The following is a 17,763-nucleotide window of genomic DNA, read 5'->3' on the forward strand; positions in this document are numbered from 1 at the left end:
AAAGAAATGGCATTGATGTAGTTCTTTAGATCAGTAATTCCCTTCAGCCCTCAGGCTGAAAGAGCAGTGGTAGGACTGAAATGTTTCTTGTGACTCTAGGGTCATGCAGGGTTTTCAGAGCTTGTCTATAGTGAGAAAACGCATGGTGTTGGAAAATGTGTTAACTAGCACATGTAAACTAACACAGCATTAAACATCCTTTTGCCCTTACTGTGGACAAAGACAGTCATGTCTTAAAACATCTTCAATTGTCATGGTTAATCCTAGGGTCACAACGTTTCTAAATTATTTTTTTACTTTGCTTAGAGAGAAGGAAAAACCTCCCTCCAGAATTCAAGGGCTTCTCCAGAGAGAGACGCGGAGACAGACAGAGAGAGACCACCCCACAGAACTTTAGTGAACCATAAAGCATGGACAGTCTGAGGTCACAAAGCCTTGGAATGCTGGGAATGCATTTTTGATGTAATGTGCAAAACCTATCACCGATTAACAAGTCATTGCCCTGACTCTTATCTGCTCTGTCCCTGAGGGGTCCATTGCTACACACTGGGTAAGAGAAATACCTGTTACGCAAACCTCCACCTGTCCCTTCCCAATGGCCCAGGAAATGTGTGTGTGTGTGTGTGAGAGAGAGAGAGAGAGAGAGAGAGAGAGTGCGCACTTGTGCATGCGTGTATGTGAGAGAGAGAGCGCCCACGTGCATGTATGCTCACACCTTGGTGAGGTTCAAAGATCCTTTATCACCATACCCTCTCCTTACATGTACTACAGTTCATGCTCCAGCACATGACCTTGGGTCTGAGCCCTCCCTTACAGCGAAGAAGAGATACACAGAACTTAGTCTGTCTGCTGGGAAGTAGGGGGAGTTTTATCCAGGAGCTTGGCTGGAAGCTGATTACAACAGAAAGCCGTCCATTCTTCAATATAGGCATTTGTGTTGGGACCTGGGCCAAAGATGAGGAAAGGCAGGAGGTTATCCGTAAAGCTGCTGCTTCTTTTAATGTCTCTCCTTTCAATTCATGTGCCAAAGAAGAAGAAAAATGATTATGCTTTTAGTTTCTGAGCTCTGAGCTGGAAAGAAGAGGACCATGTGACTCAGTGACTTGTGAAGCATCAATTCCCTGAGGACAAGATTAGTGGCAAAACTGTACACTGGTGCACGGGCACCTATGTATATGCATACATGCAGAAACACACATGAACTCAGATTAATATGTATAGACACACATACACATATATACATGCATAGACACACACACTGTACATGCAGACACATACACATGCATATATATATATTCATACACCTAGACATACCTATGTCTAGAATCTCTCAGTACATTTTCCAGACCTGACGAAGAGGTCTGTGTAAGCTCGAGAGCTTGTCTCTCTCCCCACGAGAAGTTGGTCCATTAAAAGATATTACTTTACCCATTTTGTCTCTAGAATCTCACATGCACACAGACATGCTTATATGATCACGCACACATGTACACAGACTCACTTGCATTCATGTGTGGACCCATATAAAGACATAGCCTCACATATATGTAGGGATACCCAAATCCTTACTAACATGCATGAAAACAGAAAGACAGACTCAGTCACAGACAGACATAAACAATCATTGGCGTGCATGCGCGTGCGCACACACACACACACCTCACCTGACCAGCCACTCAACAGATCTTGTGCCAAGAAGCTACCTTGGGGGGTGAAAGAGGAATTTTGCTCAGGGCATTTTGGAACCAAACCTAACCACAGTCCCTGAGTGGCAGGTCCCACACTCAGTGAGAGCAGCAGAAGTGAAGGAGGGGGGCCTGTTGTCACCAGAAAGTTATTTGCCCTGCTGGCATTGCTGACATTCCAACAGCCTTGACAGGGTGGCTGGTACTACCGCAGGGCAGAATGACCTAAGCGAGACTTGAGTGGGGGTGACAGAGAAAGGAAGGCTGGACAGGTTGACAACAGGATTCAGGGGTCTTGCTGTGACTGGAACTGTGTTTTCTTGAGATAAGTGTGACCTATTCACACTTGTCCTGTAGCTGAGGCAGGAGCTGGGGCTTTACGTATAACTTGACCTTCTATTGTGGCTACCAAACACTGGAGAAGATAAACAAGGTAATCAAACAATTCCCAAACTACCACACCACCTCCAACATACACACACACACACACACACACACACACACACACACACACACACACACACACACACACAGAATGAGACTGGGGCAATGCTGCAGGGAACCCTTGACCTTGGAGTGAAGTTCAGACTCCAAAGGTAAATGAGTCTAGGAAGAAGGATCATTATTTTCAGGTAGAAAACATGTCCAGTCCAGTGAGACTCAGAAATCAGGACGGAAGACCAAGAAAAAACGGCGAAAAGGTTGTTCTGATGCCTTTCTTCCTCTCACATCTATCACTTACAGGTGGTCCCTCCAGGTCATAGAGGAGGCAAAATGTGACAAGCTTTCTCTACTGCTGCCTGTGCTGTAATTGCTTTGGGATACACAAGAAGCTGGAAGGCAGGATTTTCAAAAGTGCCAAAGTGCTCTAGGAACAGAAGAGGGACTTGTGATCACTTTTGAGAATCCCATCCTTCGGGCCCAGGACGGTCAGTCCGTCACTTTTCACCCACATCTAGTTCACTTAAGAGTTAAAAATAATGGGCTAGGAAAAGCAAGCTAATGCTTCTAAGGAGTCATCACAATGAAAAAAAAAAGCAAAAGCAAAAGACATTGCAATTGCAGAGCCTTTTATTTACCAATTTTAATCGAACCATCAAGAATACAGGATGTATCCCACAAGCAATCTGCTCGTTTTAGGTAGCTGTGGGTACGTCTACAAGGCAAAGTAAAAAGCTGTGGCCCTGAGTCAATTGACTCTGGCTCACAGGGCTTCGGCTGCAGGGCTAAAAATAGCAGTGTAGATGTTCCTGCTTGGGATGAAGCCTGGGCTTTGAAACCCAACGAGGGAGGAAGGTCTCGGAGTCCAGGCCTTGGACCATGTGGGGACATCTAGACTGCTAGTTTTAGCCCATGAGCCCAAGTCAACTGATGCAGGCCCTGAGACTGACTCACTGTCAGGGGTTTTTCTCAGTAGCGTAGATCTATCCTGTATGGTCCTGGGCCACAATCATGCTTGGTGATGGCATCAGAGTTACATCAGAGATGCATTTGATCCAGTATGTCAGGAAGCTCTAGTCTCTGGAAATTGTCTGTTAGCTACTCAAGGAAGGGACTATGTGCCAAATTCTGGTCCTGGTGAAGGCTTGATCTGGTTGAAAATTCTTGGCAAACTTTTTGGAGATTTTGTTGTGAAAGTTTGTGGCTGCTTTTTACTAGCAAATAGAATGGTTGATTGTTTTTTTTAATTCAAAACTTTTGCAAAAAGAATTTAAATTTTTGTGTGTGATTTTTTTTTCCCCTGTAAATTTTGACTGGCTCAATTGAAAACAACATGATCTTTACCACAGGCTTCAATTATAACAGCACCTGGCCCCTTGTCTTTTCATTTTGTCTGTGAATTGCCAAGCACACTGGCACTATATGCGTAATAATAAACAACAGTGTTTTAAATTGACAACCAAATATACATTATGCAAATAATGAGGAGGGGACAGAACAAAGTGAAGGAATGGGAAAATTGGACCTCTGAAATCTTCTAATTGCTGGCTGGTGATGGGGAAAAAGGATTGGGGTAATTTTGGCATCTGTCCTTAATGTTGAATGGTGGGAAGGGAAATTTAGCTCAAATGAGCTAATTAATATATATATATAATTTCCACCCAGTTATAGAAAAGCCAGTCTTGGAGCAGCTGCTAGGTCATTGTTTGTGAATTTAAAAATAAAGATTACTTGGCATAGGCTGCAGGGGTGGAGGCAGCCTCTCTCTCTCTCTCCCTCTCTCCTTCTAGGGAGAGGTAGATGAGATTGGGAAACGTTAGCTAATCCAACTGTTTGTTGCTCAGGTGTGGCTTGGCTTTCAAATCTCCCCCATCTGGCTGCTCAGTGAGTGAATATCCAAGTCCCAGATGGTGCACCCTGCTGGTATGAGATGGTAGGTCCTACACTCTAGAGAATTGGGGATGTCCTGCCATGCAAATAGCTAATGATGTCAATTTAATTTATTTTAGGAGGCTTTGTCTCTGGTAACCCTGGTTGCTAGTTTTCCCTCTCCACCATACACTCAGTGATCTGATGCCTTCTGGCAGCCATGCACAGATTTGGAGACTCAGAGATGAACATTTCCATTTGCTATCTCTGATTCCCTGAGTCATCCAGTCCTCCCAACTTGGGATGGGAATTGAACTCATAACCTAGGAGTAAAAGGTGCCAGGTTCCCACTCTGATCCGCTAAGTATCCAGTCCCCCATGTCCCATTTATCATTCCCAACCCCCTGCACAACCTAGTTAGGTTCTTTTCCCCCTGTGTCTCAGACTATAGTTGCTACTATCCTGCTCCCTCTTCTGCTGCTCCTTGTGGGGATCCAGTGCTTTCCCCCAATGCCTCTGCTGCATTTGGCACACCAGCCTTGGCAAACAAAAGCAACATTCCAAACAGCCTGCCCCCGGATTCTTGGCAAAAAGAAAAAACAAGAACACCCCCTGCCAAATTATACAGCCACAGAAAGAGCGTGAGGCGTAGGAGGGTCTGGCTGGATTCAAAGCCATTCTCCACCTGCTTACCACACTAGAAAGGAAATTGGAGAAGGGGACAGAAAGCAGTGATATGCCAGAGGGGGCTCTTGTTAAATTTGGCCAAAGCAAAGGGGGAGTTGAAGAGATCGCCCTGCATCTAATAGAGCTCACCCACTCCCTGGATACTGCTGCCACTGCCAGAGCTGGACTTTGTCCCAGGGGCTTACACAAATACTTCTGCCGAACAAATGCACTGGCATGCCCCAGACTGCTCCAAGCATCAGGTATGTTCAAAAACATCTCCTAGGAAAGATATAGCTGATTCTCCTGCACCAAATGACAAATGACACCAAGCGATACTATCAATGCACTGCCTCTGTTTTTTCAGAACCAAAGATTAACATTTCTTGCATGTGCAGTTCAGACAAGTTTGTTTGCAGAGGTGTTGGCTCCTCCTCGGTTGTGGTTATGGGAAAGCATTTTTGTTTAAATAGGAAACAAATGAATAGATCCTTCAGACACTGACATACACCCCAGTTATCACAAGCTAAAGGAGAAAATGTTGGTGGGAGTCTCTGGTTAAAACATGGGCAGCAAATCACTTGGTACCCTGCCCCAGTTCTTCTGCGACCACTTGCTTGCTTGTTCTGAGATACTGTATGTTCTTCTCATATCAGCCACTTCTTTTTCAGGAGACTAGAAGGAGTGGGAGAACTAAAACTGATGTGCTGTGAGTGCAGCTAGGTATAGGGCTCCTAGTCTTAGAATAGCAGGGGTTGCTGCACGTAAGCACGCAGAGGCGCCGGGGTCTGGAGTACAAAAGAGTGCTGCACACAGGGTGAGGTACCCTGGCAGAGCTGTGGGGGTGGCCCAGGACCAGAGCAGTAGTGAGTGGAGGAGGAAATGGCAACCTTGAAGAGAAAGGTTCTCTCTCTCCCATACATACCTAACAGAGCTATGTACCTCCTGATGGCCAATAGCGGTGGCTCCTGACATTCCCCCGCATGCCACAGAAACAGGAGGGGACAGAATCAACCTTGGAAATCCCCTCTGTCTCATCACTGGGGAAAGGGGGTCTTTGTGGTGATCTCACCCAGTCTGAAACCCTCTGTGCTGGTCTGTGTGATTAGCATGAGTGAGTGAGAGGCAGTGAGGAGGGAGGTGGGGGAGGAGGGGACGGGAGGGGAGTCATGGGCAGGAAACCAAGAATACATCAGACACTCTATATTTAGATCTTTTTATTCAGCTGAGGACAATATTCCTTGATTTCTCATTGTTTGGGAGAGGGCAGAGGGCAGGCAATCTATTCAAAAAGCTTTGTCCTAAGAGATGCCACTTTGTCTGGGCACACCAGGGGTGGAGGAGGGGCATATTAGGCCAGTCAAGTGTGCTTTCTGGGGGGTTTGTCAGTCAAAGAGTCCTGGGTTGGGTAGGTGGGAGGCTTTGTATTAGTGATGCTGTCACAGTGTATTAGGGTAACCATTGCGGGGGAAGGTTTGGACCTGGAACACTTCTGTACTTTGTCCTTGGACAGTGACTCATACCAGACAAAGTCTGTTGTAGGTGTGTGTGTGTGGGGGGGTGGTGTATAGATTATTGTTACCTTCTAGGGGCAGGGGATAAACGCAGGCAGGGATTCAATGTAAGAACGTATGCAGAATGGTGTGTGGACGTTACCAGAGTGGAGGTGGCTGGGGAGGGGCGGGGGCAGAGAAATCTGGGGCTGCCCATTTATTCCTGCTCCTAAGAATGGGACAGAATTGTAACGAAAATAATATATTCATCCTACAAGGGACTCTAGGTGCAGCCTCCTTAGGAGGTGGGGAAGAACCTGAGCTGGATTCCTGTGCCCCTGGAACAGATTCTGGGTACAGTCCTGGGGGGCAATCTGAGCTGGCTTCCTGTGCCCCTGGAACAGATTCTGGTACAGTCCTGGGGGGCAATCTGAGCTGGATTCCTGTGCCCCTGGAACAGATTCTGGTACAGTCCTGGGGGGCAATCTGAGCTGGATTCCTGTGCCCCTGGAACAGATTCTGGTACAGTCCTGGGGGGCAATCTGAGCTGGATTCCTGTGCCCCTGGAACAGATTCTGGGTACAGTCCTGGGGGGCAATCTGAGCTGGATTCCTGTGCCCCTGGAACAGATTCTGGTACAGTCCTGGGGGGCAATCTGAGCTGGATTCCTGTGCCCCTGGAACAGATTCTGGTACAGTCCTGGGGGGCAATCTGAGCTGGATTCCTGTGCCCCTGGAACAGATTCTGGGTGCAGCCCTTGGGGGGTGGGAGGGAATCTGAGCTGGATTCCTGTGTCCCTGGAATGGACACTGGGTGCAGCCCCAGATATGCTGCTGTGTAAAGCTTGCTATTTCATTGACATTCTTCCCTCTTATCATGCTCCTGAGGTAAACTAACTGATAGTATCATGCTGGTGAGATGCTGTTCACCGTGGGCCTGCTTCTCCAATGCCTTGCACTTTGCCTGGTGCAAGTGAGTGGAGAAATCTGATCTGGTAGCATTCTACACCCACTTTGCATAGGTGCAAATAATTATACAAAGTGCAAGACACTGGAGAATCAGACCATAGGTATGTAGGACACATATACCAATTTCTCAATATAACCATCTCTCTCTTTCCTGCATTTCAGCTCTGAGTCTATTTTTAAACTCTCTCCTCATTACATACCCTGCAAGATAGATATCAAGTGCCCCCACTATCCTGCATTGTGCCATATCTTGCTATATCACACACTTTACCCGTGAGGATCTCAGTGCAGGTTATGTGTGTACAGAATTTATGTTGTTTGCGGCATCCCCGTTGGTCCCAGGATATGAGAGAGACAAGGAAAGTGAGGTAATATCTATTACAGGACCAGCTCCTGTTGGCAGAAGGTACAAGCTTTCAAGCTACACAGAGCTCTTCTTCAGGCTGGGGAAGGAAGCAGAGTGTACACAACTCAGGCAGAATAAAGCATTCTGTGGGAACAGAGGGCAGCAGGCACAAAACCACCGCCAACCCAGCTGACGCTAACTGGGCCTCTTGTCGCCAGACTCAGCAGAGGGGCCAAGTATTGAACGGGCTGTGGAAATTAACCCACTGCCCTCTCAGGGGCTAGAGGTGTTTCCTTGAGAGTGGGTTCGAGCCACACAGGCAGGGAACAGAGCACGGGCACAGCTAGCACTGTCACTTCTGCTGCTGGTAAACAGGACTTCAGCATGGCATCCTGAGCTCAGCTACACCACTGTAAAGCTGAAGGCAGGGCCAAATCCTGGTCCCAGTAAAGTCCCAGGGAGCTTCTTTCATGATTTTAAATGCGATCAAGATCTGACCCTAGCTCCTTTGGAGTCAGTGGAGTCACTGCAGATTGAAATGGACGCAAACAAGGTCAGGCCTGGAGGGACTGATTCCAACCTCCCTCACACAGGTAGAAACCAGAACTGATGTCAGTGGAGTTAGTTACGCCAGTGTAAAATCAGAATGAGAGCAAGAACTCACCCTCTGGGTCACATTCATCTCAGGTGTAACGTGAGTGGCTTCACTGGAGTTACACTATAGATGATTTTGGCCCTCAGCCTCCAGGACTATTAACCAGGCATAAAAGGAACTCCACTGGCATAAAAGGGACACAATTGATATTTAGTTTTCTCTTTAGTCATGAAAAATAATAATGCGGGGAGGGGGCAGGGGGAGATGAAATTATCACTTTTGTTTTTCGCTCCTCATTTTTACTTCACATCATGAGTCATGTTATCATGTTCTCAGGAGCTGAGTAACTGCCGGGGCTATTTTTACCCTTGTTCTTGTTCAGCAGGCTTCCTTTTCTCTGCCGCTGCTGCTGGATGGACGAAGGACATGAGGACGGTGAGTGGAGGGGAACTGAGGGTGGAATGGCTGTTTGGGGGGGTGGGGGTGAGCCCCACCCAATTAGGAAACAAAAGCAATATATTAATATCCAAAAACAACAGGATGAGCTCTGATGTATGTCATATATATATATATATTATTATTATTTATTATATTGGGGGAGAGAAATTCCTTTCCAATGCTAGTCACCAGTCTGGAAAAATAAAGAAGGAAAGCAGAACATTTTTTCCTTCCATCAAAACAGGAAAGAGATGGGGAGTGGGGCTGGGAGGAGATACATACACATAGTAAAATGTTGCCAGAGTAAGGAGATGGCTACCCTTTGCCCTAAACTTGTGGGGGAGAGCAGGGTATGTACGCACTGTGAGAGGTGCATTCTCTCACTCTCTCACATAAAAATACATGCATACAGGTAGATTTGAGGTATACATCAATCCTCCCACTCTGCTGTATCTTATCCTCTCTTTGTATCTCTCTCTCTCATTCATACATCCACGGAGAGACAAAGAGGTTGCCCATCCTCCCCCCACCCCCCAGGTGTGTGTGTGGGTGAGTAGTGCCAGTCACCATTGTAAGAGCCCCTTTCCCAACCCTTCTGTATCAAGAACTGTGTAAGGTCCCATGGGTCTGGCCTATGGTGTCCCCTTCCCCAACTTCTTCTTTCATTCAGTCACTGCCAGGGATCCCTTAAGGAGAGTGAGAGAGATTTACTAGCTCACCATGAGGGGCAGAGGAAATCCTGGCTCAGGTGAGTGACAGTGGAAGTGGGGACTCCCTGGGAGGTCCTGGCAGCTCACACCAAACACTAACTCCCCAGGTGGCATCTCTCTGTCATGTAGTTGTTCTGCCAAGGTTTTATTTAACACCTGAAAAGCAATTAGAGCCCAGAGGCCCTGTAATCCTTCCAGTTCAACACAAAGACAGAATATGCAAACCCTAAACAGCTGTAGCTTTTTCTTTCTCTAAGCCAGGGGTAGGCAACCTATGGCACGGGTGCCGAAGGCGGCACGTAAGCTGATTTTCATTGGCACTCACGCTGCCCAGGTCCTGACCACCGGTCCGGGGGGCTCTTCATTTTAATTTAATTTTAAATGAAGCTTTTAAAACATTTTTAAAACCTTATTTACTTTACAAACAACTATAGTTTAGTTATGTATTATAGACTTATAGAAAGAGACCTTCTAAAAACGTTAAAATGTATTACTGGCACGCAAAACCTTAAATTAGAGTGAATACATGAAGATTCGGCACAGGACTTCTGAAAGGTTGCCGACCCCTGCTCTAAGCAATGTTCCCCACCCCATCTCTGCCTCCTTCCTTCCTTCCCTCTTTCCCTTGCCTCCTTTCTGACTCCTTTAGGGCTAAGTTTGACCTTCAGGAAGTGGGTGCAACTCCCATGGAATGTTCTGGGGCAAATGACAAATGGTGGTGTAGGTGACACAACTGTAGCCTTTTTCTGATCATACTTATACTGGGGTAAACCTACAGTAACTGAAGCCAACAGAGTACCACTGAGGTGAAATCAGAACTGGCCCCTGGTACATGCTAGTCAGAGAGCAAGATTTAGGTGGGCTGAATTCATCTTTAGCTGTGACTTCACTGAACTATGGAGTTACACAAGGGATGAATTTATCTGGCTGCAATAATGGTAAATTACCTCCTGCTATTTCTGTCCCTGGGAACCCCACCCAAGCTTTGCTAATGGATCTCAATCTTGCTTATACCACTTATGCTCTTCCACCCCCAGGTCTGCCCTCCCCCCACAGTTCTGCCAATGCACTACCCTGCAGCACCCTCTGCTGCTAATACACCCTAATCCTCAGCAGCAGCACCCTCTGTTTTCCTGTTCTGGGCTACCATACAATTCAGCCAATGTATCTCAGTCCTGCTCTGCGGTATCACCTGCTATTCCAATCCGAAGAGACCCACTCAGCTATACTGAGACACTTTAGACCCTGACTTTCAGACCTCCTATTTTTTTCTATTGATTAATTTTAAGTAGCATTCGTCATGGAGAGGCTGAGACGTGTCCACAATTCAGGCTGCGTCTTGCTTCCCACTATAAACCCAGTTTTGTTTCCTACCCCTACAAAATCATCAGAAAAGGTTATTAACACTCACATGTTGCATATGTGATCTGTGGCCAGCCGAGAATTTTTTGCCAACATTTGAGCTGATGAGGGAGAAGCTGTTTATGTGCTAGGGAATCTACATTGTTTTAGGGTTTTTACGTGTATGTTAAACCAATTCCCAATAACAAATAAATGATTGGGGCACGATGAACGCAATTCTTCATTGTTCAAAGAGGGGAGGAAATTTCTCATAAAAAAACTTCATAATTAAAACTCCAGGCTATCGAACATGGAGGGATCCTGTAGGGCTGTCATATTTGTGGCTTGTTTGATGGGATCTGCTCAGCCATCACTAGGTTGTGACATTGCCTCGTCAAGTCATGATGACATATAATGACATTTTGGCTCAACATCATCCCATTGCATCTAAACCTCATCCCACTGCAATATGCAAATGACAATGCAGTGTCCAACTGTTGTGATGTGACATAACATAATGACATTGCCACTGGCCTCCAAAGTGCTTTGGAGTCCAATGAATGTCTCATGGCAGTCCTTATAGAAGGTGCGATCGCCTCATTAGAAAGGTGACGATTCTGGAAATAATGAGGTGAGCAGCAATCCTATTTCGTAAAAGCAATGAAATAAAGAGAACAGAGAACTAGTCAAGTTCAGAGCTGGGGTAAGCAGAGGCAGCCCTAGTGAATTGGTATTGGGCTCAGTGGAGTTGCATCTGCCCAAATCTGAATTTGGCCCAGTACCTTTAAGATTTTTTCACAAGAGAAAAATCTGTCCCTGTGTTAAAAACAGAAAAGACAAATAAATAGCCTCTGAAATCCAAGCAACTCTGAATATTATTTAGTTCTATTTTCAGCCAGGGTTACAGGTGGATGATTAGTCAACTTCCAAACATCCTCTTCCTTGTCGTTTAAAGATTCAATCGGGATTTAGCTTTTCACTGTTGCTGAGCTTCTAAAAATTCCCAAGCATCATCCACATCAAAATAAATAACTTTATTTCCATCCGACCTTACACGTAATGTAGCTGGATGTAGAAAAGCCAGTACCCCCAAGGCAGACCCTAGAGTCGTACAACATTTCCTTATGTCTTGTGTCTCAGAGAAAAGATGCAGCACTTAGCTTAGTCCTTAGCCCCACTCGCTTTGACTGATGTACGTAAAGTGCTCAGCTCCCACGCCCACACTGGTCCAGTCCTGGGTGGTCTATGGGCCATAATCTCGGCTGATGTAAATCATAGTAGCTCTACTGAAATCAGTTCAGGTATGCCCATTTACACTAGCTGAGGATCTGACCCTGTATGTTCACATGTGTGATGATTGATGTGATGTGGACCCAGCTAGGGTGGTCAGTGGACCATGCCTAGAGCAGTGGTCTCCAAACTTTTTTGATCACGCACCCCTATCAGTAAAAATTTTTTGAGCATGCACCCTGTGCCGCCCCAGCTCTATCATTTTTGCCAAAGCAAAAAAAAAAAAAAGGCACTATTCCTGCCATGCCCCCCTAAGGATCCTCTTGCGCACCCCACTTTGGAGAACACTGGCCTAGAGAATGAAGGGAGCAGTAACACTAATGGTGTTAGTGGGGAGTGTGACTGGAAGATCTAAGAGAAAGCTCCTTTAAGATCTGTGATATATTGGGGAGGTGGCACTATGCCAGAGGGGTATATGAGACACTGCCTTCCCATGCTTCAGTTCTGGAGTTAGGCTCGGGTCTGATTCAACACCCTTCCATCCCAAGCCTTTCCTCCTGCAGCTGTGTGCCATGGGTTGGATCCTCAGCTGGTGTAAACTGGCATCGCTCTGATGACTTTACACCAGCAGAGAATCTGGCCTCTTGCTTCCTGGTTTAGGATGAAGGCGGCCCATGTACCTTGCTAAGTCAGAGCACTTAGCTTAGCCCAGCCTTTCTATGTGAATATTATGCTTTTGTGAGTTAGGTTACATTTCTCTTGGAAGCAGGGAGCAGAGGGGATTGCTGTATTGTTATAGGAGACGTAGATACGGAGAATCTGATTCTGCAGTCATGTACTCCACAGGTTCCTGATTTACACCAGAGAATAGGAGCTCAAAGTCAGGCCCTTTAGGTATGAATAGCTAAGCTGGGAAGAGTTGTGATGTCCAGGGCCTCACACTGCAGAGGAGACATTACACTGGACACCCTTCTGCCCATCTCTTGTGGTTGCTGATCATGGAGAAGTTAATGATCACAGGGCACTTCTAGAAGAGTAACTCCAGCATCTTAACCAGCATCCCTTCCCTCAGTGAATGGGGTTCTAATAGCTGCCGCTACATTCATACCATTGCTGACCAGAGAATGGCTGGGGTCTTTGCCTAGGCTGTCGCTGTGCCATCGGGATCTCTCTCTCTGCTGCGTACAGTGCCCTGGGACCCCTGGGGTATGAAGCTGAAATTCTCTATCAGAGAAATCACAAGAGCAAGCACCTTAGCTCCAAATGTGTGTGTGTATTTGTGCAGGTGAGAGAGAAGAGCATGTGGATGTGTCTGTCAGGATGCATGAGTATGTGATTATGGGTGTCTAATTGTGTTGATGGTGTGAGAGAGTGCCTGTGAGTATCTCTGATTGCATTACTCCGACAGAGTATGCATATGGTTGTGCATATGTCAAGAGTGAGAGTGTTAAAGAGCATGCAGTTTGTGTGTGTGAGTGTATAAGGCTGTGTGTAGGAGAGAGCATGGGTGGGTATGTCTTTGAAAGAGAGTACATGAGTGTGTGAGAAAGCACGTGTGATTTGTATGTGTGTGTGTTGTGTGTCCTTTTGTTCATGAAGAGAACATGTGAGTTTACAAGAAGGCATGAGTTTATGAGAAGTAATATGACTTTATCTTGAATTCACCTGTTAACTAACCCTCTTGCTTCCCCCAGCAAATACCTCCTTGCTTAATTTCCCTTTGGATGTTTATTACATGTAGAGATAATCATGCGGCAAAATTCCTTTTAGTGCCAAGAGCAACACAAATTCTGTTGTAACAATGTTTGAATTTTTTTGGCTTTCTTCTGCACACAAAGAGATTGAAGATATTAAAATGATATCTCCCTCCAGAGCAAGCGGGATGGCAGGGCAGGGGAAAAAATGCTGAGAGTTGCAACAGTGAAAGTCTTAGTCTTGGGCCAAAAGTATCAACTGCTCTGCTGGGAATGCCTTTCTCCTTATCTCTCTCTCACTCCTGAAGGAATTTCTCTCCCCACTTCTATGTGAGTATAGGGACATCACCAATATAAATTATGTTTATTATTGAGGGTCTTTTTTATTTTGGTGAGTATTGAATTGTCAGTGCCTTATTAGATTTTTTTTCTGTCTTTGATATACAGCCAAGAAAGGAGTTGCTGCTAGCTGTCTCCACCCCTCTCTCTTCTCCTTTAAAAGAACAGCTGAAAGGGTGCCACCTTATTCTCTTTCTTGCAGACTAAAATAGAGACCCATCAGCTCTCTCCCTGCTACTCTCTTTCCTCCCACTTGATTTTACCTTTTTTCTTGTTGCAACAGAGCATAAGAGGCGGCAGCAGCAGCACCACCGCTGAGACTTATCAAGACTCAACACACACACAGAATCCAGCCAAGACATTTGCTCAGCTGTCTGCAAAACCAAACCAAACAAATCAGACCTCACATACAACCAAACTACCAGCAACATTTTGAAAGACACTGAAACCAGAAAATAATTTAGGAGAAAAAAATTCAACTTAAAAACAACTTTTTAAAAAAATATGCCAGAGGAAGAAAAACATTATTAAAAAAAATTAAACCAACAAAAAAAATTAAGAAAGAAGATTTATTTTCGGATTTTGTATATACATTTAGGAAAACTTTGTTTAAGACTTGGGTTTTTTTTTGGAAAACATTGCAAAACATTTTTACCTTTTTGTGTGGGTCTTTTTTATTTTTTAAAGAACAAAAATTAAGAAGGAAAAAGATAAGTGTGTGGACCATCCGATAAAAGGAAATACTGAAAGATTTCTTGTGGAGAGGGGGGAAGACAGACAGACTTTGGATGCATACATTTTTGGGGGGACTGCCTTTTTAGTTTATTTATACTCCTCTCCTATATTCCTGCTGGCTGATGAGGCAAAGAAAGGGGCAGACAAGTAACCAAGATTTACTTTTTTTAAAATAAAGTCCCTGTTTTTTAACCCTTTCTTCCCCACTCCATGATTGTGGGAGACGAGAGAAAATAATTTGGAAAGGAAAATGAAGAAGTGCAGAGCCCTGTGTGCAGAAGGCAAGGCTGGAGCCAAACTGTAAGCAGAGCCTGCCTCTCTCACCTCTTTGCCTAAGCGTGGGAATTTATTATTTCTTTTAAAGTCTGTCCTTCAATGTGTCTGGAACTTTTGGGGCTCAGAGTCAGTATGGATTTCAGATTGATCTTCATGTCTCTCTGGTACCTGCCTCTCATCAGCACTGAGGTGAGTGTCAAACCATTTTATTTTACAACTGAGAACAATCAATATCTGGTGACTTTAGACCCAGGATAAAGTATACAGAGCAGAGTGAGAAAGAACTCCTTATAGGTGTTTCTCTGTCAAGTTTCATTGTATCTGTGGGAACAGTTGTACATTTGCGGGTTATTATCATTGTCCTTTATTTTAGTTTTTAAAAGGCAAGAAAATGAATAAGGGGAAAATAAATACTGTTAAACAAGCAACATTTAAGCCGCTGAACTGACAGGTAAAAGGGAGTTGGGGAGAAGGGGTCAGTTTTGACTCTGGATTCATAGATGGCCATTCATCCTGGCCAAATGTAGCAGTTGCAGCTTCCCAATCTCTCATGCATTTATGAGTTTTGGTCTTTAAAACTAACAAAACCTCTTTCTGCAGCGCACCATGGCTGGCTCTTGCCCTGCTGGCTAGCTGTTTGTAGGGGGGAAACACCTTCTCCCACCACTCCCCAGAGAAAACATGTAATCCAGTGGCACCTCAGACCTCCGGGCGGGGATCTTCAAGATGGGTTCTGCTGGAATTAAACAGGGATGATGAGCCTGTCTGGCAGTTCAAGAAGGAGCCTGGGGTACCTGTTGCAACGGGGGCGGGGGAGTTGGCCGAAGGAGAGAGCCCCCAGTAGTTACAGCAGGCGCTTGCGGCCCATCTCACGCTGCTGGTGGAGTCAGACGGAATGAAAAAGCTCTGGTGTCGTTCAAGATTTAGGTCTCTCTCACGCGGGGAGGTCAGGCTGAGTGGAAGTGGGGAGCTCCCTGAGTTCTTGCAGCTGAATTCTAGCCCTGGTTGCTTGGCTGCAGCAGCAGCAGCGTGTTCCCCAGCTGTTCGGGGCCGGGAGCTGCCTGCAGCAGGGATCCTCCTATCAGTTCTGAACAAACACCCAAGAGGAAGGGAAGATTGTAACGATTTGCAGAGACTAGAGAGAGGTTTGTGGGGGAGGGAGGGTTCTTAAAGGAACCCACGTCCTCTCTTTTGCTTTCCTGGTTTTATTCCCCCCCTCCCCGAGATTTCTTCAAACACATTGTGCCCGTCTCTTGGGACTCTGGTCTCTCTCACACCAGTGTAACTTAATTGGGTCCGACCCTCAGCATGCTGCGCGGTGTGTCCCCGCAGGAGTAAGCGTGCGTCTCCAGAGGGTCAGGACATAGGGCGGGAGAGCCGCAGCAGGTTGGCTGGAAATGCACAGCTGCGGGGGGGGGGGGGTAATTACAAATAAAAACGGCTGAAGAAATCAAGTTGGATGAGTTTGCTCCTCCTTGCAGCGAGCTGGCAACAGCAAAGAATTTAGTCTGGGAGCGACAGGAACAGCACGAGAAAAGAGGACTCGTACTTCTGCAATAGAGTTATTCATAGAGAGCCCAGGGCAGGACCCAGCCCAGTATAAACAGGCGCAATGTGGAAAAAAAAACACAGTCCCCCGAAAATGCCCAAAGGGCGGCGGGCGTGGCCCAGGGAGCGAGGCAGGAGGGGGTTAACGTGGAGGTGAGCAGCCTAGCCGAGTTGGAAAGCTGGGAGCTGGGACGCAGCCAAGGCAGGTTGTTTTGACCACCAGCTCGTGGAAAGAATTCTCCTTTTGTTCTCCGGGCTCCTGCGAGTCGTCATGCAGCTTTCACCCACCTCCGCTCGCTCCTGCCTTGCGGTGCCAGCGGGGGACGCCCCCCCCCCATGCCTCACCTATCGGGGGGAGGGGCAGGTGCACTTCGGGCCCCACCCTTTCTACAGCTGCAGTCACTCACTGTGCCAGTCTCACTGCCCAGAGCCAAACCAAATACAGCCAAGCGGGAGGGAGGAAGGGCTTCCCCAGCACGGGTGATGAGCAGCCTGAGAAAAACCAGCACAGATTCATTCCAGGATTTCAGCCCAAAACTCTGTCCGCCTTCTCTCCCTCCCAGACTGCAGGAGTTCCCACCACACCACTATTTCTTTCCTTTTAATGAGGGTAAATCAACATCACGCTCCTGTTAACTCCTCCACAGGCTGCCACAGCTCTATCTGGAACAGCTCCAGGGGAAAGTAATAACCATCATACTTAGCAGCTAGATAGCACTTTACATTTTTTAGAGAACGGGGCAAGCCTTAACTTATTAATCCCCGTAGCCCCTCTGTCAGGTACTGTAAGCGCAGTTCAAAACAATAACAGTAAGAGGACCAATAAAATGTCACCATGACTCAACACCAGAGTAAAGGAGGCAGTTAAGAAACAAAAAGACATAATTTAAAGTCAAATCCCACTGAGAAAAACAGGAACATTAACTCTGGCAAGTCAAGTGTGAGAGTATAGGCAGGCAAAAAAGAATTTGAGGAGTAACTAGTAAAAGACACAAACTGAGAGCTAATTATTTTAAAGTACCCCAGAAACAGGAAGCCTGCCAAACAATCAGGGGGGCCACTGGACAATATAGGTGCTAAAGGAGCACTCAAAGAAGACAAGGCCCTTGCAGAGATGCTAAATTAATTCTTTGCATCAGTCTTCACTGGAGAGAATGTGAGGGAGATTCCCACACCTGAGCCATTTTTGTAGGTAACAAATCTGAGGAATGGTCCCAGATTGAGATGTAAATAGAGGAGGTTTTGGAACAAGCTGATACAGTAAACACTAATGGGTCACCAGGACCAGATGGTATTCACCCAAGAATTCTGAAGGAACTAAAATATGAAATTGAAGAGCTACTAACTGTGGTATGTAGTAACCTGTTGCTTAAATTAGCCTCTGTAACA

The 17,763-nt window shown here is 46.1% G+C and overlaps 1 protein-coding gene across 8 annotated transcripts in view; it reads left to right on the plus strand.

Moving 5' to 3' along the window:
* The first annotated feature begins 448 nt into the window (after positions 1-448).
* PDGFB (platelet derived growth factor subunit B) overlaps positions 449-17,763 on the plus strand; it is a 37,762-nt gene continuing 20,447 nt past the window's right edge. For 2 of the 8 annotated variants that reach the window (XM_044984935.1, XM_044984922.1), the window contains exons 1-3: positions 449-550; positions 8,446-8,498; positions 14,099-15,015. In XM_044984935.1, coding sequence (XP_044840870.1) covers positions 14,926-15,015 — 90 coding nt within the window. In that variant the 5' untranslated portion in view covers positions 449-550; positions 8,446-8,498; positions 14,099-14,925. Of the gene's footprint in view, positions 551-3,970; positions 4,060-4,670; positions 4,925-8,445; positions 8,499-14,098; positions 15,016-17,670; positions 17,725-17,763 lie in introns of those variants that run through there. The other 6 variants (XM_044984923.1, XM_044984925.1, XM_044984926.1 and 3 more) reach the window with 6 other exon arrangements.

This window comes from Mauremys mutica, chromosome 1, assembly GCF_020497125.1.
Source record: "Mauremys mutica isolate MM-2020 ecotype Southern chromosome 1, ASM2049712v1, whole genome shotgun sequence".
In the NCBI taxonomy this organism is placed as follows: domain Eukaryota; kingdom Metazoa; phylum Chordata; order Testudines; family Geoemydidae; genus Mauremys; species Mauremys mutica.